General features: G+C 40.3%; 4 protein-coding genes and 1 pseudogene across 4 annotated transcripts; 3 read left to right on the top strand and 2 right to left on the bottom strand.

The window, feature by feature from the left end:
* Positions 37-1,727, bottom strand: LOC104706347 (probable receptor-like protein kinase At5g20050). The gene has a single exon (XM_010422535.2). The coding sequence runs from the start codon at positions 1,563-1,565 to the stop codon at positions 201-203; it is 1,365 nt and encodes a 454-aa protein (XP_010420837.1). The 5' UTR covers positions 1,566-1,727; the 3' UTR covers positions 37-200.
* LOC104706346 lies at positions 3,338-3,766 on the top strand. The gene has a single exon (XM_010422534.1). It carries the CDS (start codon positions 3,475-3,477, stop codon positions 3,688-3,690), a length of 216 nt encoding a protein of 71 aa, XP_010420836.1. The 5' UTR covers positions 3,338-3,474; the 3' UTR covers positions 3,691-3,766.
* Positions 4,090-7,304, top strand: LOC104706345 (tRNA dimethylallyltransferase 9). Its single transcript, XM_010422532.2, has 11 exons — positions 4,090-4,463; positions 4,634-4,687; positions 4,807-4,849; positions 4,963-5,071; positions 5,177-5,375; positions 5,493-5,718; positions 5,954-6,048; positions 6,423-6,517; positions 6,622-6,697; positions 6,805-6,944; positions 7,047-7,304. Exons 1-11 carry the CDS (start codon positions 4,212-4,214, stop codon positions 7,144-7,146), a joined length of 1,389 nt encoding a protein of 462 aa, XP_010420834.1. The 5' UTR covers positions 4,090-4,211; the 3' UTR covers positions 7,147-7,304.
* Positions 9,498-10,651, top strand: LOC104706344 (annotated as a pseudogene).
* Positions 16,462-18,124, bottom strand: LOC104706343 (GTP-binding nuclear protein Ran-2). The gene is made up of 5 exons (XM_010422531.1): positions 17,934-18,124; positions 17,685-17,754; positions 17,514-17,570; positions 17,294-17,411; positions 16,462-17,005 (listed from the first exon to the last, which is right to left on the bottom strand). The coding sequence occupies exons 1-5, from the start codon at positions 17,934-17,936 to the stop codon at positions 16,588-16,590; spliced, it is 666 nt and encodes a 221-aa protein (XP_010420833.1). The 5' UTR covers positions 17,937-18,124; the 3' UTR covers positions 16,462-16,587.

Genomic DNA, 26,154 nt, shown 5'->3' with positions numbered 1-26,154 from the left:
TTTACTTTTGATCAACCCAATTTCGGTTTAAGGCACTTAAATCAAATTAGCAATGAGTTTGATTCAAATGTAAGAACCCCCAAAACAGTTGAAACTTGAAACCATATACAACTTTGATCAATCTTGGTTATATATTGTGCTTATTACATCAAGCCCCTTCTATAGGTAAATTAGTTTGAAACAAACCAAAAATGATAACACTAGCGTGGAGAGATGGGAGATATGATACTAGAGCAAATGGAAGGCAAACGAAAGTTCCTCTCCCTCTGAATTTGCAACCTCGGAACATTTATCACCCGTCGAACACCACCACTACTACCATCATCATCATCATCAGCCGCCAAAAGATCTACCACAACAACATCTGAATCCGGCGGCTCGTTAACCATAACTCTCCCTTCAAGCATCTCAATCACCATAACCATATCAGGCCTATTCCTAGACTTCTCTTGTATACACCACATAGCCACACACACCAGTTTCATCACTTCCTCTTCGTCTAACTCATTGGTTTCTACCAGCCGTTGATCTACAATCTCCATTACTTTTCTTTCTCTCATCTTTTGGTTCACAATCCTTGGGAAATACTCCAACTTCTTCTTCCCCGTTTCCTTCACTTCCACCCTTGAAATACTCCTCCGTCCTCCAATCATCTCCAACAACACGATTCCGTAGCTATAAACATCTGACTTCTCCGAGATACCGTGTTCAAGAAGCCACTCGGGTGCTAGATACCCTCGAGTCCCGCGGATGTCGGTTAGAACTTTGCTCTCATCTCTAGCAATCAGCTTAGAGAGTCCGAAATCTGTTACAACCGCTCGGTAACTCCCATCAAGAAGAATGTTTTCGGGTTTAACGTCAAGATGCAAGATCTTTGATCTACAATCATGGTGAAGATAAGCAAGAGCTTTAGCTACATCTATTGCAACTTGATACCTTTGGTTCCAAGACAAGCAACCTCCTCCTGATCTTCTTCTGTTTCCTTTCTCCGGGAAAATCCAAATGTCAAGAGACGAGTTTACGATGTACTCGTAGACAAGAAACCTCGGACGGTTCGCGCTAACCGCAGAGGAGTAGCCATAGAGACGAACAAGGTTCTTGTGCTGCACAGAAGCTATGGCAGCTACTTCGGATCTGAACTCTCTTTCTCCTTTCTCTTCTCCTTCGATTCTTTTAACCGCAACTTGACTTCCGTCTTTCAAAACCCCTTTAAAGACTGAGCCGGAACCGCCTTTTCCGATCAAAGATCTGAATCCATCGGTTGCTTCTTCAAGATCTTCGAGTTTGAACTTGGTCGGGACCCCGGCGACTTTTCTCAAGAAACTGTACTCGGTTCGGAGCTCTCTGCCTTCGGAGACGAATCTTGATACCAAGAGGTTCCTTTCTCTGTTGTAACGGTTTCGGATGATGAGGAAACAGAACACGGCGAGGATCAACGAAATGTCGACGCCGGCGATGAGATAGAATGTTTTGGAGAGTTTTAGAGAAACTCGCGCGGCGATTATCACCACGACAAGGGCTAAGATTGATATAGCAGCGATTATGTTTGCTTTCTTGTCTTCCATTAGAGTGGCTTTAGAGCTTCTATGACTTCATTTTTTATTTCTTTGAGAATTCAGATGAACACTCTCGTGGCCAGAACAAGGATCACGGAATATTTCAAACTAGGCCCAAAAAAACACATGGATTTTGTATATTTTATAAACAATTTCGTTGAATTATAAATTTTGAATAATATTAAAAGTCATCGTTTTTGAATATTGATATCGATATAGTATTTTCGTATTTTGAATAACATCTAATTTATAAACTGAAATTTGAAGTTATTTTGGATGAATTCATATGGTCAAATGACTCAAATCTAGTAAAACAGTCATAACTTACAGTTAATTAATGATAGTTCATGTACAATGTTTTATAGGTCAGGTTTGTCATAAATTATCTGAAAAGGAGCTATTCATTTAATTAGCATCGGCAAGTTGTGTCTGTGACAAGTTGTCGTCTTATTCAACCGATCGGGTGGATGTTGAAAAAACAAAAGATCGAATCTTTTGGGGAAAATTGCCACGTTGGGTTGTGTGCACGCAGGTCGGGTTGAACGGATTAATAATGACCCCTTTTTTTTTTTTTGATATCAATAAGAATTTTTTTATGGAACTGATGAGTAACACAATTTCGAGTTAAAAAGAGTGTGTATATTATTAACCATAATTATGTAAAACATCGTAAGTAACCATTTACTGTGTTTAATTTGTCTGATTGTGGCTAGGTTTTGTATTGGTCAACAACGTCCGCTTTTGTTGTGGTTAGTTGGAAAACCTTTTGGCTGCTTCCTTCATTGATTGGTCAACGGATATGATCAGGCAGTTACGATAGCCCTTACCATTGGTTGGCCGACTCTATCCTAAACATTTGACTTCTTCAAGTTTAAATTAGCCACATAAAAGTTTTTATCATATGAAAAGAATAGCTAGATCCAGATGGAGTAGAGCACGATTGTTCAAAATAAGTTACTCCACATGTACTGCTTTTTCCAAGTAATCCTACTCCTAAGTATAATGTTGATATATATCGATAACTTTGATATTAAGTTATTAAGAGAAGTAACGTTGGTTTGGTCACCGTAAGTCTTGGGATTTCTTGATTAATAATAATAATAATAATAAAATGTTTGGTATAACATATATTCCAGACTATATATATTAGTTTATGCACTTGTTACAACGGGTTTGATATATAAAAGAATTAACAAGTCCAATGTCATATGAACGCGCATTTTGACTTTTGAGGAAAAGATTCACATGTGCACCTTCAAGTTCGTTGCAATCAAACATATATCCCTAATGCTTTTTTGTCAACGCTCGATGTCTCGATTTATAATGCACCTATACTACTAGTTAAACCTAATTATGTTGCAAAGAGATTAAACTAGAGCACCTAATGGCTAATGCCATATTTGTCAATGCTTTTTATATGTTTTCAGTTAGAAAGGAAAGTTTTGGTTTATATGAATATGAGTTTATAAAATAAGGTTTACATTTCAAATGTATGATTCAAACCAATATCATCTACTAATTTTCCGTATTTCTACACTTAATTTGATACTCAATCTATCCAAAAGTGTATATACATGCAAGGAATTTTGATTTTTTTCATTTTACAATTTTCAACTCTTCTTGGGAGACTAACCGAATCTTAGTCTTACCATCAAAAGTTACTTTAACAACTTTAATTTTTCGAAAGCAAAGCTCATGAGATAATATTATCCATCATAACTTAAGCCATAACTTCAGGAGTTTGCATGCAACATTAAATGTCTCAGAGCATACTCTACGCTTTGACTTTTGAATTCTTATAAGTATATAAATGTTGAGATTGTGATGAATATAAAAACCGTATAACATATAAGACTGCAAAGTTGTCAAAGACCATATAGCTACAAGTCAAAATTAAGGCGCCACACCCACCCACACGATGCAGAGGTTACAGATAAGTTCTCGGCCATCAGAAGAGTTTCTGATTAACCTCTCGCCGGATTTTGCAAGCCCTGAGGGTCTCGTGGTCTACGACGTCCCCAAGAAGGAACTATCTCTTCACAACACTAATGGAGAGAGAGCTATTCACATAATCCCTCTTGTTCTTTTTCTATGTGCTTTCGTTCTTTGGGTTTTTTCAAGTGCAACCATATAATTTACTTATCAAAAGTTATGAACTCTGTTCATTTGTAATCGTCACTTGATATCTATCTATATATAAGTTTTAATTACTGTTTTTACCTTTAATTGGATTATTTATTTGTTTTTGTGAAACTTTCACGGCTTTATGAATTTGTGACTGATTCAATGACATTGTGAATTTGTGATGCATCTTCTAGAACTCTTGAAGTTATTTCTAGAATGAGACTTACGTACGTGATTGTTCCAAATTTATGGGGGTAACGTATTGTAATGATTTTAACACTAAAACAACAATGTTTTCAAAACGTTTCGGTTTAACTAAACCGTTTCAAATTCGGTTCGTAATTTGGGTTCGGTTAATATGTAAACCTAACCGAACCGTAGTTCTCTCCTAATCTCTAATCCCTCTCGCTCAGTATCTTCGTCTCTCTTCCCTTCGAGATGAGCTTTTGCGCGGGTCATCCCTTCCATCAAACTTAGCTAATCTCTTCTAGCTTCCGTACTGTCGTGTTTAAAACTTCTTCATCCGTTTAAATGGTGATTAGCAGTGGCGTGTTTTTGAGCCGTGCGTGTTACTTGAGACTGCAGCCGCCGAGCCTTGCAATGCGCAGGAGCTTCTGCGGAGCCACGGCTTGCTCTGTTCCTATGAACGGGACCAATAAGAGAAAGTCCGAAAAGGAGAAGGTGATTGTGATTTCTGGACCTACCGGCGCCGGAAAAAGCAGACTTGCCATGGAGCTCGCCAAACGTCTCAATGGCGAAATCATCAGTGCTGACTCCGTTCAGGTCCGTTCCTTGCTCCTATCTCACTTTGCAATTTGAACCCTTGAGGCTGGAAATGCTAAAGTTGAAGTCTTTTAACTTGTTTTTAGTTTTGATCAATTTACAGAACTTTGCATCTATGTTTTGGTGTTATTAAAAAAGGGTCTTGCTTTTGTTTTAACCCCAAACCACAGGTGTACAGAGGCCTTGATATTGGATCAGCCAAGCCATCAGATAGAGATAGAAAGGTATCCTTCTGAATGTTTGGTAAGATTTATTCATTTTTTATCTCATGTTTTGGTGCCTTGAATCCATATGAAAGTGTATACCTCTGAGCTTCACTTCGTATGTTTTACAAATGATTCAGGAGGTGCCTCATCATCTTATCGACATTTTGCACCCCTCTGAAGGTTTGTTTGTTATAGCTCTTTTGATGTTGCAATTGCTACAAATGTAAATATGTCTAATACTTGTGTACGAAAAATCCGGAACGTTTTACATTTTTTTTTTAATGCTTTATTAGAATACTCTGTGGGGCAGTTTTGTAATGATGCAAGGCAAGCTACCAAAGATATTCTTAGTAGAGGGCGTGTTCCCATAGTTACTGGTGGCACTGGATTGTACCTGCGCTGGTATGGTAGTAGATTGTATACTTGTTTAGTGCTCTATTTATAATGTTGAAAGCAATCAAAATGTACTGCAAAATTCACCATCATTCTTGGTCTTGTTAATGTTAGGTTTATCTATGGGAAGCCGGATGTGCCTAAACCTTCTCAAGAAGTCACCGCTGCGGTCCATGATATGCTAGTTAATTTTGAAACCGAACATGACTGGGAAGCAGCTGTGGAAATGGTTGTCAATGCTGGTGATCCAAAAGCCTGTTCTCTGCCTCGTAATGATTGGTACAGACTACGGCGTAGCCTCGAGATACTCAAGGTTTGTCCTGCTCCTGTAAATGATTTCTTACCTGATAGGTTGATGAACTATCATGTTGTTTCATTCTGGATTGTATGCATTATTCATCTTGCTTTGAATGTTTTTTTTTCCTGGCAGTCAACTGGATTACCTCCGTCTTCTTTTCGCATTCCATATGATTCTTTTCGAGAAAAGTTAAATCTTCCTGATGCCGATGACTTCCTTGAGGACGGTTTATCTGCTGATATCTCTATCCAAAACATAGAGACAGATTTGGATTATGACTTCCTTTGTTTTTTCCTGTCATCCCCACGGGTTGCTCTCTACAGATCTATTGATTTCAGATGTGAAGACATGCTTTCAGGTAAATAATAAGTGCAACTACTTAATTAGTAATAACTTGCATGCATAAAATTGCAAGCCCCATGGCACCCTGACACTGACAGTAATAAGTCTTTTCTTATCTGATTCTTCTAATTATAACCCAAAAAAGAAGACAATTTGCATGTTCTTTGCTCTGCCGTATGCAATTTTATATATGTTTGCCTGACATTACTTCTGAGTTCATCTTTCCTTGATGCTTTGTCTCTCAACTCCAGGACCCAATGGAGTTTTGTCAGAAGCTAGATGGCTTCTTGATATTGGTCTTCTTCCAAACACAAATCCTGCAACTCGTGCCATTGGGTACAGACAGGTAAACTCTTTTTTCTGTAATGGGTTGTGCATAACGAATTGAGAAGTGAGAAGAGAAGGATTTTTTTTGTGTTAATCTAGTGCATAGTCATTATTATTAGCCAAGGGCTCTGCAGCGGATTGTAGTTGTTAATTTTGCAGCATGTCCAGTTCAGTGAAGAATATGGATTTTGGTTCTAGAAATTGCATGACATTACATATAACAGTTACTTTTTGGTTTTATACATATGTTTAGGTATAGCCGTTAATATTAGCATATAACTTATGTAGTTGAAAAATGCTATAACTTTACGAGCTCATCATATCAATTTATTTGCTGCACTTTAGTACTTTGATACCATTTTGGATCAACGATTGAAATACGATTGTTTTCAGGCAATGGAATATCTATTATATTGCAGTCGATACGGGGGTGAAAGTTCCCCTAGAGATTTTCATGTTTTCTTGAACAGATTTCAGACAGCATCCAGGTGGTTCCTCTACATAGACTTGAAATATCTAGTGTATAAGCTTTTGGACGAAATAGTGATTGAGAATGCTAAAATGGGTAGACTTGATTTGGTTTGATACGCAGAAACTTTGCAAAAAGGCAAATGACATGGTTCCGGTGTGAGCCTATCTACCACTGGCTAAATGCTTCCAAACCTCTGGTATATGTTTAAAAACTTAAGAGAATCTCTTCGTTCTATTTAAGCTCTTATGTAACTAATTGTTTATTGTCAATCAAGCATATAGTGAGAATTTGTTGTTCTCGCAGGATATGATACTTCAATGCATTTACGATGCTTACGAGAATGAAACAGAGACGTTGGAGATACCCGAGTCGCTCAGAATGAGCAAAGACGTATTAGATTCTCGAGAAGCTTCTGAACTAAAGCTATACCGCTCCAGAAACAGGTACAAAAAAAAATCACACATAACACTCAACTAGGCTTTCTTTTGCTTTGTTAATAATGTTCGCAAGGTAAATGAATGGATTGTGAAATCTGTTAATGCAAGGCAATTCGTAACAAGAGAGGACTGTGCTTCGGTGTTAGAGTGGATCAGAAGTGAAGGATGTAAGAGTGAAGTTCCATGCATGGAAAGCGCAGTAGTATAGTCCTCCAATGCTTCATTCTTAACCGGAAAAGCCAAAAGTTACCAAAAAACCAAAGCAAAAGAGTTTGTTTTGCGAATAAATTTTTACAGAGTAGACAAGATTTTGGATAATGTTTTTGATTATACCGTCTATACATACGTATGAAGCAGTTAAACATTTCCAAAAGTTGCAAAATCTTATGAAACCATTAGGAAATGAATGAATGGGCACATCCAAATATTCTGAAAAAAAAAAAATGTGTACAAGTGATGCCAGGATCCGTTGTGAAATCAAGAAGATAACAATAAATACTGCAAGACAACGACTAAATAAATGTTAAAAAAAAACACACATTTTTATTCGTTAGATAGAAGCCAAATTATGGAGGACCCTACGATCTCTATTTCTTTTCTCTTTGCTTATGCAGAAAATTAAATTGGGAACTATCTATAAAGCCACCTGACCTGACCTGACCATCCCCAAACATTACGTTTTTTGTTCTTCCTTTATTTCATAACCTATTCTTTTTTTTTATTATGAGTAATCATGTCGAAACTTTTGGCACACCCGAGCGAACACCGAACACGCACTTTGCTCGTGTTCACCAAGAAACAAACAAATAGCGTAACGTCTATACTCTTATAGTCTTATTTTATTGATGAACTGTATATGAGAATGAGAATTATAATACAATTTCTATATTATCCGAGAATGCAGTACATAAGTGTCTGTGTGTGTGTGTGTGTTAAGTATTTGATATGTCGAACCTATAAGAAAAAATGTAGTCAATAGAATGAAGTTATAAATCAACAATTATTTAATAGTCATTTATTGTCCTTTACAACTTTTTTTGGTGTTTCAGTTTAGTATGTGTGGTCAATCTCTTTAATATAGCAAGACAAATATATTGAAACCCAAATAAATTTCAGACGAGCTAGGTGATCAAATTTTATACTTGTCTAGTTTACGACATCTTTGTATTTTCTCCCCATTTAATATGTAAATTTTTTTTGTCAACTCATATCAGGTCTATTATCAAAATCATTTACTGAATTAATTGAATGCTATACACCACTCCTATCCCTAGAAAGAAAGGATGAAAGAACAAAAAAAAAAATCAACGAAAAATTTAGAAACAATTAACCAATTAATAGTGGTCTATTGACTAAAATATATTACCATATATAGGTTGAGAGACTAGTGTTCAAATGACTTCTAATGACTTTCAATTTTGGTTTGGAACTTTATAAAAGTAAACATCAATCTTGTTCTTTTTAAAAAAAAAAAATTATAAACATCAAATTATTGTCACTTACCAATCTTTTTTTTTTTTTTTGGTCAACCATCCTTTTTGTTTTTGTGGTTAAATTCACCCAAAAATTTCAATATATAAATCTTTATATCAAAGAGAATGAAACAAAAGGCCATTTCTCATGCGGGTTTTGGATAAACAGATCTACTCTTGCATTTGCAGAGGTTCCCAAGTTGAACTATTATTATTTCTCTTTCTCCATTTGCAAAAAAAAATAAAATAAAAAATTAAACGATTAATTGATTTTATTAGTTTTGGGTTTGCTGATGTGAAATATATAAATTTATCTTTTTCCTATTTTTTATTAACTTATTTGCAAATACGTTTTAATTTTTTTTGTTTTATTTACAACCCTTTTTGATCTAATAAATGTTTGGTTGCCCAGAAAAAATCAAAGGAAAAAAAAAACAAAAAAAAAAGCCAAAGAAGTGAAGCTTTTTGTTTGTTGTTTCTGGCAGCAGAAGAAAAAGAATCATTCATTCATTCATATGGCTTTCTTTGCTTGCTAAAACATCCACTAACCTCAAAACAAAACGAAGGTAAAATCACAACTCCAATTTTCTAACTTTTTTTTTATTTTTGAATTTTTTAATTCTCTTTCATGTCCGCTTTAATGTAGTGATTATCTTCCCTTAATCAATTTCTAACTAATGAAGATTAGATTGATCCTTCAAAATGGAGTCTCAATTGAGGACTTTTTCTGCAATCTAGTGATTTTATGTATGAAGCAAAAGCATCTGATGATATATGTTTTTATTATTATTATGCCAATGGATTGAAGTTGAAGTTTCTGGATGTGAATGACAAGTCTAATGGATCTTATTGCTCCAACTTATTGTCAGGATCATCAAAAGAAACTATTTTTTTTATCTGTGATTGGTTTTATCTTTGTTCTGTGGTTTCAAGTCAAGGATAAGAAGAACTTTGAGTTTTTTTTTTTTGCCTAGATTGATTGTTAAAGGCCAGACCTTTAACCGTATGTTATTGTTAAATTTCTGATCTTATAAGCAGTTAGAATGTGAAAGAGATATTCACATTATGGTGTTTTTGTAACAGTAATGATGAGATTCAAAAAGGGAACTAAAGTTGAAATTTTGAGCAATCATCGGTTCCATCTGGTGCCTGGCGGTCTGCAGAGATAATATCGGGAAATGGGCATTACTACACTGTCATGTATGATAGTAGTGATGATGGTACGGTGAGGGTTCCGAGGAAGAGTATGAGGCCTCAGCCTCCTCGTTTACAAGTCCTAGATTCTTGGGCTCCTGGTGACATTCTTGAGGTTTTCGAGAGTTGTTCCTGGAAGATGGCAATTGTTTCCAAGGTTTTGGAGAATGGTTGTTTCTTGATTAGATTGCTTGGTTCCTCACTGAAGTTTAAGGTAACCAAATCCGACATTCGTGTTAGACAATCTTGGCAAGATAACGAGTGGATCATGATCGGACAGGTACTTGTTTTTTTTTAGACTCTGACTATATCTTCCAAAGTCTGTTTCTTAGCTGACATTTTGTTTATTATATATTATTTGGCTGAAGGGTACATCAAGATTAAGCGCACAGACTTCAACTGGAGAACCAAGGAGAAAGGTGAATCCGAAAGGTGACTACATATCATCTGAGAGCAAAGACAAGCTTGATGAGTCTGATGTGATTTTGTCTAAAGGTCTAAAGAAACGGACCTACTATTTGGTTGAACCACACAATCAAGATAGAGAGAAGAAGAAGAAGAAGAAGAAGAAGAAGAAGAAGAAGAAGAAGAGGACGATGGAAGAAGAAGAAGATAGAGAGAGTGTTGCTTCTTCTGTTGGTAGTTGTAGCATGGATACAGATGGTCTCAGTGCTGTTTCATTCAGTCCCAGAGAAACTGGTATCACTAGTGACACAGAGTCATCGTCTTGTGGCTACGGAAGCATGAAGATGAAGAAGTTGGACATTCCAAGGAAAGGCTCAGAGGCAGCTGATGTTCATAGGTTAGAGTTGGATGCATACCGATGCAGTATCGAGAGGTTGCACGCATCTGGACCAATTATAACTTGGGAACAAGAAACGTGGATTACAAATCTCCGTCTCAGATTGAACATTTCGAATGAGGAACATCTGATGCAAATAAGAAACCTCATCTCTGATGACAACAGTACAACATACAGATAGCAGCATCAGCATTGACAACTAAAATGTGTGTTACATAGAATAAATTTGAGGGTAGGTTGTACAAATGTCACTCTAGTTNTGGAAGAAGAAGAAGATAGAGAGAGTGTTGCTTCTTCTGTTGGTAGTTGTAGCATGGATACAGATGGTCTCAGTGCTGTTTCATTCAGTCCCAGAGAAACTGGTATCACTAGTGACACAGAGTCATCGTCTTGTGGCTACGGAAGCATGAAGATGAAGAAGTTGGACATTCCAAGGAAAGGCTCAGAGGCAGCTGATGTTCATAGGTTAGAGTTGGATGCATACCGATGCAGTATCGAGAGGTTGCACGCATCTGGACCAATTATAACTTGGGAACAAGAAACGTGGATTACAAATCTCCGTCTCAGATTGAACATTTCGAATGAGGAACATCTGATGCAAATAAGAAACCTCATCTCTGATGACAACAGTACAACATACAGATAGCAGCATCAGCATTGACAACTAAAATGTGTGTTACATAGAATAAATTTGAGGGTAGGTTGTACAAATGTCACTCTAGTTTTGAATCAGGTTTTTTCGATTTATTCCGAACTTGTGAATGTAAATGCGAACATCTTTCCTTTTTTATTTTTGTGTTGACTTAAAGAGGAAAACTTGCAATGTACATATGATTCATGACATGGCCTGTGAGAATACAAGCTGTAACGGAATTTGTTTGTATCAGGGATTGCACAATACTAAGTAAATAAGAATTTAGGGGAAAGAGTGAAGCTGGTTCTTTTATTAACGATAAAAACGTGAGGTCGTCGCTAACACGAGTCAAGATTGAGATCGTCAGTTCACAGGAGAACTAACAAGCTAATAATGACGAGCTCGAAAGCGGAAATGAATTACACAAAAGACAATAACAGTTTTCGATGCAAAGTATTGCTCTCAGGGTATTGTCCGGGAGTCAGGATGATGTTCTCAATAAATGTCTCGAGCTATTTATAGGTGAGTGAGGAGTTAGGCACTTTAGGGTTTCCACGCGAATTCCCGAAATTGCCCTTTGCGGAGCTTAATGGACTTTCTTCCAAATTTGTCGGGCCGAAGTCACAGTTTAAGCTCTTGTTGGGCCGAGCGGCATATTAGGACGAAGCCCATATCCAACAATAGTCCCCCCCTCAGTCCGGCGAGTGAGGTATTTCTGCGATCGGCGGGCGTACTTCGAGTCTTAACATATGCCTGCTCAGCGTTGGGTGTTCCAGATTGCCCTAGGAAGATCTTCCTTCGTGCTCGGAGCTCGTTCTGATGTTGTATGCGTTGAATGTGTTGTTGTGGAGCGCATAACTTGTCTATATGTTATGTGTCTTGAGCACGTCTTTGCGGAGCGTGGCGCCTGGCGCCTGGAGTGTTGAGCGTAGAGCTCGTCTAGATGTTATGTGCCTTGAGCACATTCTTACAGAGCGTAGGGCTTGATAATGGATCTGCAATGGTTGAGGATGGAGTTGCCACACATAGTTGGTAACTAAGGGTTAGAGAAATTGAGACAAATCGACGGGCAGAGATTGAGGTCGGCGAGAGTGACATTAAGGTCAGCGAGAGTGAGATTGAGATCGGTGGTGCCAACTCTCGCGAGATGGTTGATTGTCTTCGTCGAGCGGGGTCGAGAGGTGATGAGAGAGCTCAGCGAGAGTGAGGTTGAGGTTGGCGCGAGCAGCTCCGTGAATGAAGTCAAGGTCGGTAAGATTGAGGTCGGCGAGAGTGAGATTGAGGTCGACGGTGTCAACTCTCGCGAGATGGTTGATCGTCGTCGTCGAGCGGGGTCGAGAGGTGAAGAGAGAGAGGTCGGTGCGAGCAGCTCCGTGGATGAGGTCGGCACCATGAGCGAGTTGAGGTCGGCATCATGAGCGAGAGAGGAGGTCGGCATCATGAGTGAGTTGAGGTCGACACCATGAGCGAGAGAGGAGGTCGGCGAGTTCTGGTCGGTACCATGAACGAGAGAAGGTTGGGATGTTGGCATCGAGAATGAGAGTAGAGATCGGTACTGAGAAGGAGAGTGGAAGTCGGCACCACGCTTGAGAGTGGAGGTTTCCATCGAGAATGAGAGTGGAGGTTTCCATCGAGAATAAGAGTGGATGTCTCCACCGAGAATGAGAGAGTAGGTCACCACCATGAATAAGTGGCAAATGCAAGGGAGGTGAGCGCAAGAGCGTCGGGCGTGAGGGTGGCGAGCGCGATAGCGTCGAGCGTTAGGGCGGCGAGCGCGAAAGCATCAAACACGAGGGCGGGGAGGGCGACGAGCGTGAGAGCGTCGATCGTGAGGGAGGCGAGCGCGAGAGCGTCGAACGTGAGGGAGGCGAGCGCGAGAGCGTCGAACGTGAGGGAGGCGAGCGCGAGAGCGTCGAACGTGAGGGAGGCGAGGGCATCGAGCGTGAGAGCGGCGAGCGAGAGGGCGGGGAGCGTGCAAGCGTCGAGCGTAAAGGCTTCAAGCGTGAAGTTGGCGAGGGCGTCAAGCGTGAGAGCGGCAAGCGAGAGGACAGTGAGCGTGAGAGCATCAAGCGTAGAGGCGTCAAACGCGAGGGTAGCGAACGAGATGGAAGCAAGCTTGAGTGCAGCAAAAGTAAGGTAGGCGAGCGCAAGGGTGGCAAGCTGGAGGTCAACACCAAACTTGAGATAGGCGCCAAGCTGGAGGTCAGCTCCAAGCTTGAGGTCGGCGCCAAACTTGAATTCGACACCAAGCTTGAGGTCGGCACCAAACTTGAGGTCGGCGCCAAGCTGGAGGTTGGCGCCAAGCTTGAGGTCAGCACCAAACTTGAGGTAGGCGCCAAGTTGGAGGTCGGCGCCAAGCTTGACGTCGGCACCAAACTTGAGGTAGGCTCCAAGCTGGATGTCGGCACCAAGCTTGAGTTAGACACTATACTTGAGGTAGGCACCAAGCTTGAGGTAGACACCAAGCTGGAGGTCGGCACCAAGTTTGAGGTAGGCACCAAGTTTGAGGTAGGCACCAAGCTGGAGGTCGACACCAAGCTGGAGGTCGGCACCAAGCTGGAGGTCGGCACCAAACTTGAGGTAGGCGCCAAGCTGGACGTAGGTGCTAAACTGTAGAGTGCAGGTCGACACAAATTAAAGGGGTAGGCGAGACGGACTCGCCGTACCTTTAGGTGCGGCTTTTATGTACGGCTTATCCTTTGGGTACTTGGGGTTGGCAAGAACATGCAAGCCGGAACTTGGCTTATAAGTTCAGGCACCCTCAAGCTAGTGCGAGACATGCTCGAGTTTTTTGCTTGGTTTCGAGATGTATTTTACGGGGCGAGACGTCTCTCGTCTTATACTAATACGTGTTTTGAATACCAAGTTTTAGGGTGGTAGTTGAGATGAGCTCGTCGTACCTTTTAGGTGCGGCCCTGGTGTTCGGCTTATCCAAACTTGACCGCCTGCTAGCTGATTGCGAAACTGGGTCGAGTTTTTTTGTGCGGATTATTTCACCGCTGCATCCATGTGGAACGCGTTTTAAATCGTACACCTGGCCAAGGCGACGATGTAGAATCTGGACACTCGTTAAGACGGACTCGTTCGAGAGAGCTAATTTGTGATTAAATTTACTCTTGCGAGTGTTTTTTGTTATAGTTGTGCCTTGTAAAAGGTTGCCTACATACCCTTTAAAAGGGGATCAAGCAATTCGTAGTTCGTTTTAGCAAAAGGAGACTCGACATGACGAGCGTTCTTTTTTTTTTTTTTTTGGCNGGCGCATGGTGCCTAACTATTTTTCAATTTGGCTGAGTTCCACAACCGTTTATCATGATGGATGGTTTACCTTGCCGCTCTCTTCTTCCACCTCGATGTACTTGTTGGCCCGGCGTAGGGTGTCGTCGAGAGTCAGAGGCTCGTATGTGATAATATTGTCCCTGAAGCGACACCCATATGCGAGCGCATTTCGGAGACCAGAGATCGTAGTATCGTCTGCAATGGCGAGCTTCGAAACAACCTTCTTGAATCGTTCCATGAACTCTCTGAGCGATTCGTCATCCTCTTGGTGCATCGTCCAGAGATCGGCGTTAGATACCTCCTTTATCATAAAGGTCGAGTGGTGTTGGAGGAAAGCAGCGGTGAGCTCGTAGTAGCTATCTATCGAATTGGCTTCAAGACGAGAAAACCAACTTAGTGCGTCAAGGGCTAAGTTTTCCACAAACATCTGACAGCAGCCGGCATCGTATTCTTCAGGACCAAAGTGTGCTCGATTGATTGCAACACTCATCGATTTTAGAATGGTTTTGGGTCGGTTAGCCCGTTCTACGGGATGAACTTGAACTTGTTGATGTAACAAACGCGAATGCTAGAGATTCTCGTCGTGAAGGGTGAGCGTTGAGCCTCTTCGAGCACCTTCTCCAAGTTGGGGGCGGCGCTTCTTGCTCGATGCATCTTGGCCGAGATGTCTTTTACGATCGCTTCGAGCTGCTTGATTTTTAAATCCTTGTAATCTTTTAGGTTGTCTGGCGGATGGTGGTTCAAAAATGTTGGGGTCGGCTGGCTCCTACTACGCTTGCTACGACTGTGCGTCTGGTCTCTATCGGCGGGCGCCCTTTCCCTGGTCTGGTCGTCGAAGGATCCTTCGACGATGGATGTTGGTCAGCGTCTGTGACTCTCCGAGCGTTCCTCGACTGGCGGTGAGAGGGGCGGTAGTGCGTCCGGCTCGGCTGGATAGCTTGCCTGTCGATAGTCGTGCCTTCCTTGCTGGAGTCAGCTGATTTGGTCCTGCAATGCTTCTTGTGCTGCAATGAGTGCGTCTAGCTGCTCGGCTATTCGTTTGTCCTGGCTATTGAGCCTGTCGAGGATAGTCTGCATCAGATCGTCAAGGTTGTTCCGCTCTCCAGCAAGCAAGGGATCTGGGAGGGCGGCACTGTCAGTGACAACTGGAACGACGGTTTGGAGATGCTTGGCATGTGTGGCAGCAAGATGTTCCAAGGGCGCGTCGGGCAATGTTGTAAAGGTTGTGTTGTTCGGAGTAGCACCCTCGACTGTTGTCGTCGCGGAAGGTGGATGTGGGAGAGTGCGAGCTCTTGTGCGTCTCCATTGTTGTTTTGAAGGTGAAATTGTCAAGGTAGGCGCTGGTTGCTCGGATGTGGTATTGACTTCACCGCTGGAATTTCCTCAGTTCACCATTTTTCTGAATCTGGAGACTTCGTGGAAATGTTGACTGTCAATCTATCGTGAAAAAGAAGCGCTCTACTCTCGCACCACGGTGGGCGCCAATTGTTTGTACCAGGGATTGCACAATACTAAGTAAATAAGAGTTTAGGGGAAAGAGTTAAGCTGGTTCTTTTATTAACGATAAAAACGTGAGGTCGAGCACTAACACGAGTCAAGATTGAGCTCGTCAGTTCACAGGAGAACTAACAGGCCAATAATGACGAGCTCGAAAGTGGAAATGAATTACACAAAGGACAATAACAGTTTTCGATGCAAAGTATTGCTCTCAAGGTATTGTTCGGGGGTCAGGATGATGTTCTCAATAAATGTCTCGAGCTATTTATAGGTGAGTGAGGAGTTAGGCACTTTAGGGTTTTCACGCGAATTCCCAAAATTACCATCTGCAGAGCTTAATGAACTTTCTTCCAAATTTGTCGGGCCGAAATCACAGTTTAAACTCTTAATGGGCCGAGCAGCATATTAAGACGAAGCCCATATCTAACAGAATTGAAACACTAATAGTGACTACCAATTCGAAACTGCACTGCAAATTACTATCGTTTTATACCTAATGCTGATTAATATATAGTTTTATATCGACCAAGTAGCTAAATGTCGCATCAGAAATCCATCAACTGGTTAATAGAAAAGTGGGCGGGAATAAAGTTTTGCAATAAACGCATATTCTTTTTGGGCAGAAAAAAACTTAGATGCAAACTTAGATGCAAAAAGAGAACAATCCCAATATAATTCCCCCAATATCTGTTATGAAAAGACCGATTGATTTATATGTAACCTCAAATCAAAAACAGCATAATAGAGAAAACCATGGCAAACATTTTAGAAGATCTACTCGAATGCATCATCATCGTCATCAGGAAGTGGCTGAGCTGCGGCAGCTGCAAGATCGGCCTCATTCTGCTGCTGAGCAGCAATGTCAAGGTGAACCTCTGGTGGAGCAAGAGCTGGTGACTCAACAAAGTGAAGGTTCTGGTCTCCAGCCAGCTTTCTAGCAAGGTACAAGAAAGGCTTCTCGAAGTTGTAGTTGCTCTTTGCTGATATCTCATAGTACTGCAGATTCTTCTTCCTGTGGAATGTGACCTGCTTCGCCTTCACTTGCCTGTTCTTCACATCAACCTTGTTCCCGCACAGAACGATCGGGATGTTCTCACACACCCTGCAAAGATCACGATGCCATGTGGGAACGTTCTTGTATGTCAGCCTTGCTGTGACATCGAACATTATGATGGCACATTGACCATGGATGCTGCAAGAAAATTAAAGATTAGATATATATTCATATGAAACTTATCTAAATCAACCAATTCAACTCCTATTCCTATTCCTCTTGTCATGGTGAGATTGTTCTTGACTATGCATACTCATACCCATTTCGATCTTAGGAGATTACCACAAAAACATACCAGTCCTATTGCAATTGTCCAGGTAACAAATCAGTTGCCAATTTCAAACCCTAGCCAGAACTATTCTAAAACTATGTATACTCTAGATCGACTCTGCACATGAACCTAACAATGGAGTTGGGTATACTTACTAGTATCCATCCCTAAGGCCACCAAACTTCTCTTGACCAGCAGTGTCCCAGCAGTAGAAACGGATCTTGCCACAGTTTGTGAAGAAATCCAAAGGATGAACCTCCACACCAATGGTAGCTGCAACAAAAAAAAAAGATCAAGACTCAAACATCAGAATCATATAGAGACATAAAGAATAGAAACTGTGTATTCATGAAGCAAATCTTTTGCTATACTCACGTTCATACTTCTTCTCAAACTCCCCAGTAAGATGCCTCTTCACAAAAGTTGTCTTCCCTGCACAACAACACCAAAAACAATCGTACATCCCAATCAGTACAACATCAAAATCTCAAATCCGAAACAAAAACAGTGATCGGTCGATGAAAAAGACGGGGAAGAGTACCGTACCTGTGCCTCCATCACCAACGATGACGAGCTTGAAGCTAGGGTAATCTACTGTCTGCTGATTCGGTAGAGCCTGAACAATGATATTCACAAAAAAAAAGTTAGAAAAACCCTAAAACAAAAGAAGCAATCGACGAAAACGACGCGATCTCGTGAGATCTGAGACTGTGAAAACCCTAAGATCAAGAATCGATGAAATATAAACCCCTAGAAGACGAATAAATCAGAAGAAAAAGCGAAGAGAATGATTACCATGTTAAATCGGAGTTCGAGAGAGGAGTGCGCGTCCGAGAGGTTTAAGGAGCAGCGATGCGGCGAGAGAGAAGGGACTGAGAGGAGAGAGAGAGAGATCGAGAGGGTTTTAAAAGGAGAGGATTTGGGAGGTGTTTTTGGCTTAGGTTTGACGCTATTCCTTACACCGTTAGATTCCTTCTTTTGGGTTCTTCAATCTTAAGCAGCTTTCTCCACCGTTGGATCGTTTTTTCAACAATATAGGTCCATCGTATATTTTGTGTTTAACAAAAATATATAAATAATTGATTAATATATCCATACTCCCTATTTATAGACAAAATATCACTTTCACATATAAAAATGTATTGGAATACATTTAAAAAATATATATTTATATCACTTTCACACAGAAAAAATTTGTCTCATAAGTATCATTTTTTGTTTTTGTTTTTCTTTTAATTAATTTACTTTTACAAAAATTTTGCATAGAGTTTTTTTTTTGCGGCAAACAAATTTTTATATTAACCAATACATTAAATCAGTGAGAATAAAACTGTATTTTTTTATATATCAAAATCTGTATTGGAAATATAACACAACACTTACAAAAGAGGGGATCCAATCCACCGCACACGCCCCCAATCTTTTTTTCTGTTTTTTTTGTAATTGAACCAACGGTTTAGAACGGTTCAATTACAAAATCTAATTTCAAAACCAAAATAAACTATTCCTTTTTACAACATATAAATTACATTTTATTTTATTTTTTAGAGTAGATAAATTTGGGAACCTCACTTCTTTTTTTGGAAATTTGTATCGTATGTCCATTGATCAAAAATCAAAAGAGACTTTTCATTTTTTTTTTCCAACCAAACATTAAATAAATTAAAAAAAACTCCACGATTGGTCGCCCAAACAGGAGGATAAGAGTTTACAATAGTAGATTCAGAAACTAAAGATCTTGAAGACCGAGCAAGACAATCTGCCCTGACATTGGAGTTACATGAAATCCTGGTTAGGGTAAAGGAAGGGTAAGATGTTTGGAGCAGCGTGAATTCCTCCAACATGTTCATAAAGGCAGGCTAATCGTCCGGCGTCTGCACCATCGCAACTAGCTCTGCACAGTCTGTTTCAAATACATGACAAGCAACTCCAGCCGCGATTAAGGACTCCATAGCCCAGATCAAAGCTTGTAATTCCGCATGTAAAGGGGTAGAAGCACGTCGTTGACTCCATGCACCCAGAAGGAGCGTCGAATCTTCATCATTACAACACCACCAGCCCAGGCCTTGAAAAGGGTCGGTACCTTTCCATGAACCATCAACCTGACAACGGGGAAAGGAACCCCTCTCCTCCATTGAAGGTGGAGGATTTAGATAACACTCTGAGTAAGATTTGGCCTCCTCCCACAAAACTTTATCATTAGCCGCTTGATTTAAAATATCAATTGGCTCCATTTCAATACCCTGGAAAACCTTTTTATTCCTATCTTTCCAAAGTGACAATAAAATCCAAGGGAGGTGAGTAGCTATATCAGCAACCCCGGATTGGGAAGAAGCCCGCCAGAAAATAAAATCTAGATTCGCATAGATGGAAGCGTACGGAAAACCCCCAGGTCCAACAATACTGGAGACATCTCCCATATAACTCGCGACCGGGGCACTCAAAGAGAGCGTGATTTATAGTCTCCGCCGCAGAAGCACACCGTTTGCACAACACATCACAACGTACACCCCGATACACAAACCGTTCCACAACATGAAGGGTACCTGAGGCGATCTGCCAAAAGAAGTGTTGAATCTTTGGGGGACCATTTAATTTCCACACCAGAGCCCGCAGAGCCGTACACGTTTGCCCATACTCAACTTCCGCAATTAATTCCCGGGCTAGCCTATAACCTGATTTTACCGAATACCTCCCTGACTTAGTAAAATGCCATAATAATCGATCCGGTTAATGAGTTTTACTGACCACCATGCTCCAAATAAGTGGTATATCCTCCGGGTCAAAGAACTCCTAAAGGATAGGCAAATGCCAATCCTTCGTAACAAGATTAATTAAATGGTTGACCATCAAGCTTTGGGAGCAACAACCTCCCCCGGCCATTCGATGGTCTTGGACGAATATCCGGTATCCACGAATCACGCCAAACTGAAATAGACCTGCCAGAACCTACCGCCCATCGCGCTCCTTGTTGCACCAAATCCTTGGTTGAATAAATACTCCTCCATCCAAAGGAAGGATTATTTGGTTTTTTTGCCATAAGAGGATGTTTGTTCCTGAAGTATCGACCTTTCATCACCCGAGCCATTAAATATGTCGGGTAATGAATTAGCCGCCAAAACTTTTTAGCCAACAAGGCATCATTAAATTGGGCCAGAGCACGATAGCCTAGACCCCCATCACATTTATCTTTGCATAATTTATCCCAAGCAACCCAGTGCATACCTCAAATCTTGTCATTAGATTTCCACCAGAAGGTGAAAATGGTACTCGTTAGTTTAGACGTCATTTCCTGTGGCAATTTATAACAGGACATAACATGGGTAGGAAGTGCCAGCGCCACCGACTTAATCATAATTTTCTTCCCACCTTTCGATAAATACTTGGCAGACCAACTATTAACTCGATCATCCAACCGATCCTTAACAAAAAACCTTGGTTTTCGATCCTTGCAGGTTTTCAGGAATGCCCAAATAAGAGCCAATACCTCCCTCCTTAGATATGCCAATAACTGATTTTAACTGAGTGCGTTTATCAGACGGGACCTTCTTACCAAACATGATAGATGATTTCTCCAAATTAACCTCTTGTCCTCAGGCTTTACCATAATTACCTATTATATCCATTACCGTCCTACATTTAGACGCCTCTGCTATACAAAAGAACAAACTATCATCAGCGAACAACAAATGCGAAACAGTAGGGCTATCCCGGGCAATGGTGATACCCGTTAATTTCTTTTCCCTTTCTGCCTTTTTAATATTTGCTATCAGGACCTCTGTACAAAGTATAAATAAATATGGTGACAGAGGATCTCCCTGACGTAAACCCCTTTGTGGTCTAATAAAACCCCAGGGCTGACCATCCAGAAGAACTTGATACGTCACTGAGGACACACACCACATGATCCACGAAATCTACTTTCTATCAAATCCTAAGCGAACCAGAACCGCCTCTAAAAAATCTCACTATACCCGATCATAGGCCTTACTCATATCTGTTTTAAATGCCAAAAATTCTGAATTGCACCGTCGGTTTGTATTTAGCCCATGGAACATCTCCTGAGCTACAAGAATATTATTTGTAATTAAACGACCAGAAACAAAGGCCAATTGAGTTTCGGAAACAGAAATGGGTAAAAAGCGCTTTAGCCGAAAGCACAAAACCTTAGAAACAATTTTGTAGCTCACATTACAGAGACTGATCGGCCTAAATTCCGCCATCCGCTGCGGTCGATTAACCTTAGGAATGAGACAAATATTAGTCTCATTTAGAAGTGGATCAAAATTGTCAGTTCGGAAAAACTCTCTAACCAAATACACCAAATCCCCTTTTAGAGAGGACCAAAACCGTTGAACAAACAGAGCCGTCATCCCGTCAGGGCCTGGGGTCTTCTCCGGATGCATGGCGAACAGAGCCTTTCGGACTTCCGCTTCAGTAATGTCTCTAGTTAGAGCTCTGTTCATACTGTCTGTAATAATCGGATTAATACCCTGAAGCATCTCTGAAATACCCCTACCATCCGATTTCTTAAAAATATCCTCAAAGTATTTTGTAGCAATGTGCTCCATACCTGAGGGAGATTCATTCCAAATGTTATCAACATCAAATAAACCGACAATCCTATTTCTCACCCGCCTTTGTTTGGTAGATGCATGAAAATAGCTAGTGTTTTTATCTCCCACCCGTAACCAAAACTTCCTACTCTTTTGTTGCCAATAAATCTCCTCATCAAGATACGCCTCTTTCAATTTCCTCTCAATACCTCGAATTTCCTCATGAGAGATCAAATCATCCATCTTCGCCTCATGTAGAGCCGCCTTCAATGAAGAAATGATCGATGGTCCAGAACTTATATTATTTTTCTGCCACCAGGAAATCGAATTCCTACAATTTCTTATCTTATCCACAAAACCCGGAATCCGAAAATTCCTTGTACGATTCCACCATGACTCCACCGCACCAACTAAACCCTCCTTGCCCAACCAACGTATTTCAAACCGGAACTGCCTACGCCGACGCCGAGTCGTCGTCAGACAAGTAGCTAAAATTGGACAGTGATCAGATCCAATCATCTCCAAATATTCTACTTTCAAATTTGGAAAGAGCCCATGCCAATCCTCGTTACCCAGTGCACGATCCAATCGGCAACAAACTACTTGATTATTGCAACGATTTCCTCTCCAAGATAATTGTTTCCCATAGCAAGGAAATTCAAGCAACCAGCAATGACGAAGCATATAAATGAAAGGTTGAAAGGACGAAGCCAGTCGCAAGGCACCACCCTGTTTCTCATGATTTTCTACTAATTCATTAAAGTCTCCAATTAGAAACCAGAGATCAAGGCGGAATGAACCTATATCCGTTAATTTATTCCAAACTTTTTCTCGATGTTGGGGGACCGAATCTCCATAAACGAAAGACATAAAAACCAAATGTTGCCCAATGAAAGCTTGTGTATCAATAATACGATCATTATAAAAAAGAATAGACAAATTAATTTCATCCATAAAAAACAAAGCCAAACCACCACTGGTCCCGCGGAGTTCAACAGTAAACAACTTATTATAAAAAAACTTATTTTGAAATTTTTCTAAATAAGAAAACATTTTTTAGTTTCTGATAAAATTAAATTGTCTGGTCTATGCTTCCTTCATAAACCCCCAGATAATTCTCTGTCAGATCAGCCCTAATGCCCTCATAGTTCCAACTCAAAATCTTCACGTTTGAGCCAGGTTTCAGGAGAGCCACCATCCCTTTCTTAAAAGGACGACTTCCGCCACCGCCAGGAATGCCATCTTTAGCCTTCTGACCTTGTTTGCCCACTCCCGCTTCTTTAGTACCCTTACATGCAGATTTGAGAGACAAAGATTTAGCCAAAAGACGTTTCCCACGTGAAGCCAGAGGCAAAGGAATTTTCTTCGAACTATGAACTCCTTTTCTAGCCTGCAGACTACCCGCTTTAGCTTTAAAGCTGCTCGGCTTTCCCAGAGTAACAGCCGCTAAAGCAGAACTCATATCAGTCATACTCAAGGATAAAGGATCAGAAACGTGAGTACCTTGTATATTAGGACCCTTATCACCTACACCCGACACAGTGCCCTTGAATATTGACTCTGACTCTACCCTTGAATCCTCAAGATTAGTATCATCATCAAACTCCCTGTCTTCCAACAAATCATCCGTGCTTTCATTGAAGCCCGGATCCTGGTGATCCTCATCCCCCCCACCTAAATCAGACTCCATATTCATCTCCACAGAAGTATCCTCAACAATCATAGACAGATCATCAGTCTGAACAGGGTTTTGGATCCTTTTCTCACCTGAAGCCTGCTTGACCTTGTACATTGGTTGAGGCCACACTGGTCGAATACCCTTCCTTTGATGGGGAAGACCAGATGAATGAACCACCAAGTCACCTCCAACCGCCTGGGAACCAGAGAGATCGGATCCTAGATGAGCTTCCGACCCACTATTCTGGTACCTCATCTTTTGTCCCCAAGCATGACCTTGGATACTCCCTTGCAAGGGAAAGCCGGAAGAGCTAGACTCACCATGAAACTGAGGTTGACGCCTACCGTTGGACTGCTCAACTTGGAAATATAACGCCCGTTTCACATGTTTCCTTGGTTTCTCCCACCCACCATCATGTTTAACCGAACCTTGTTTAACCACAACTTGCTGTCACTGAGCAACAACTTGTACATTTTTCAGCTCAGGGCAGATCAACACATCGTGTGTTAATCTGAAGCAATGCTTACAGTAACCAGACAACTTCTCATACTCAATAGTGACCACCACCTCATCACCAGTGTCAAAAGGGACCACTAAGTTGAAGAGTAAAGGATTGAATCCGTTCACCGTGACACAGACACTACCTGTGTCCTCATCCACTTCTTTGATTCGACCAACTCTCTTCCCAACAGCCTCTAGTGTCGCTAACTCCCATAGATGCATGGGGATTCCACCCACCTTCACCCAGAAACTGATTGCCGAAGGATAAGAGTCAGAGACTATAGGTTCCCAACGTACCAGGGAGATCATCCAACCATCAAAGTGATACGGGCCATTGAGCAAGACTTCCTGAAGATCCGCTTCTTCTTCAAAATTAAACTGGAAAGTACTCTGTCCCAAATCTGCACCCGAAACTTTAGCTTCCAATTTCCAAATCTTGGGCAGATTAGCAAGCAGAGACTCCATCCTCTGAACTGCTGGATTCATCAATCTTCCAATCAAAGTAAGAGAAAATTGTTGAATACGCTGAGCCAAGACAGAACTCGAGATCTTCCCTACCTCTGTCCGAACCAAAGCCACCTTGCCTTTATTAAGTGCCAACTGAGCCATGATAAATCGCAAACACGGACACAAGAAAACTTTCTGAGAATCAAGCAATGGTACGCCGAGAGAGAAAAACCCACAAAACCACCAAGGATTGAGAGAAAACAGAATAGAGCCGTAAGAAGAACCATCTCGCAACCAAGTAAATATATATTCCCCAATCAAGAGCACCACACGGAGAGCAATCATGAACCAAATCATCCTATTTTCCAAAAAATCCCGTGAATATAAATGATCGAATATCCTCTTCCCAATCAACCACCAGAGACAAGCCAAGAGAAACCCATCACTCGTTGGCAAGAGAATCGTAACATCTCTATCAAAGATTCGATCACCATTAAGAGAGATCGCATAAACTCTCCGAATCAACACGAGATACAAATCAACCCAAAATGCCATAAAAGGAAAAGCTACCTTCCAACGCCCTGAAACGCAGATCCAAACGAATACAAAAGGAAATCGCATCAACACACATCCATCTCCATGGATCCCTGTATCTGTCCCCATTAAAACCCTTTGAATCATTAATCGCAAGACCCCATTATACCGCATATCCCTCACAAGGAGCCGAATCCGTAATTAACTGGCCACAACTCTCAAGATACAGAAATCGAATAGCCATCCGAATCTGTATCCTTCCTCCATCAGAAGCAGACGACAGACCTTCCCTCAAACCTCTCTCCTTGCCCCCGTAAACGACCATCTCAAATCGAAACCCTAGAAATCGCATTCGCCATCGACGTCCTGTTCCCGATATATATATATATAAAAAAGAGACTTTTCATCAACGCAATATATCTATATTTTTTGGTTAATTTAATACTTTTAATAAAATTTTGTTTGTATATTTATTTTGTATTTTATCTTAGACTAGAATTTTTTTTCTGTCATTATACCTTAAATATATCAATTTACATATTAAATATATTTCATTTCATTTATTAGATATATTTTTATATCATATATCATGTTAACAATAATAATAATATGAATACCAAAAGAATTATTAATAGAAAAGTGTATGAATTATTGCAGTCATTAAATTTAATTTTAATGTTTTTAGTTATTTGAAAATATATCCATTCTAAAATAGATTAACAATTTCGAAAATTTTAAATAAGATTAATCCTAACATATATTTTTAAAATTATAATTATATTATTTGGTAATTGGTAACAAATATATGTAAATAGCTTTGAATTAAATGAATATTTTTAACGTACTTTTAGTACACTAACAATTGCTATGAATTTTGAACGATAACACAACAAAAAGCATAAGCATTCTCCATCAATACAAAAGAGAGCATCAACCAAGAAAATAAAAACCTAAAAATTTGAGTTGATCGTCAATTTTGTCTTTTGTTTTGTGTGTTCATAGAATCTTATGATTTGAATTTTGACAAGATGAAAATTGATATATATATACTATTAAAGGTCTACTAAAAGTAGTTTCGGATAGTCCATGCAAAATTCCTCCACCGCCCCAATCATAGCAACACAAGTTTAAGAAATGGTCTGCGTGGCGTGATGATTGCAAGCTCTAATGTTATATGCATATTACTTAAAAAAAGGAATACAAAATCATATATATAGAAATTTTTAGAAATTATCTTAATATTTTCATTTATCTAACAAATGTATTTTTCTTTTTTTTTTTTTTTTTTTTTTTTTTTTTT

This window comes from Camelina sativa, chromosome 8 (genome assembly GCF_000633955.1).
Source record: "Camelina sativa cultivar DH55 chromosome 8, Cs, whole genome shotgun sequence".
In the NCBI taxonomy this organism is placed as follows: Eukaryota; Viridiplantae; Streptophyta; class Magnoliopsida; order Brassicales; family Brassicaceae; genus Camelina; species Camelina sativa.
This window is presented reverse-complemented; position numbering and strand designations above follow the sequence as displayed.

Bases quoted from the DNA above. Each gene is read 5' to 3' on its own strand.
- LOC104706345 (XM_010422532.2), top strand. From the start codon at position 4,212: ATGGTGATTAGCAGTGGCGTGTTTTTGAGCCGTGCGTGTTACTTGAGA. The intron at 4,688-4,806 runs GTATCCTTCTGA...CAAATGATTCAG, and splicing joins CATCAGATAGAGATAGAAAG to GAGGTGCCTCATCATCTTAT. The intron at 4,850-4,962 runs GTTTGTTTGTTA...ATGCTTTATTAG, and splicing joins CATTTTGCACCCCTCTGAAG to AATACTCTGTGGGGCAGTTT.
- LOC104706347 (XM_010422535.2), bottom strand. From the start codon at position 1,565: ATGGAAGACAAGAAAGCAAACATAATCGCTGCTATATCAATCTTAGCC.
- LOC104706346 (XM_010422534.1), top strand. From the start codon at position 3,475: ATGCAGAGGTTACAGATAAGTTCTCGGCCATCAGAAGAGTTTCTGATT.
- LOC104706343 (XM_010422531.1), bottom strand. The intron at 17,571-17,684 runs GTACGGTACTCT...GTTGTTGTGCAG, and splicing joins CGTTGGTGATGGAGGCACAG to GGAAGACAACTTTTGTGAAG. The intron at 17,412-17,513 runs GTGAGTATAGCA...TTTTTGTTGCAG, and splicing joins GTTTGAGAAGAAGTATGAAC to CTACCATTGGTGTGGAGGTT.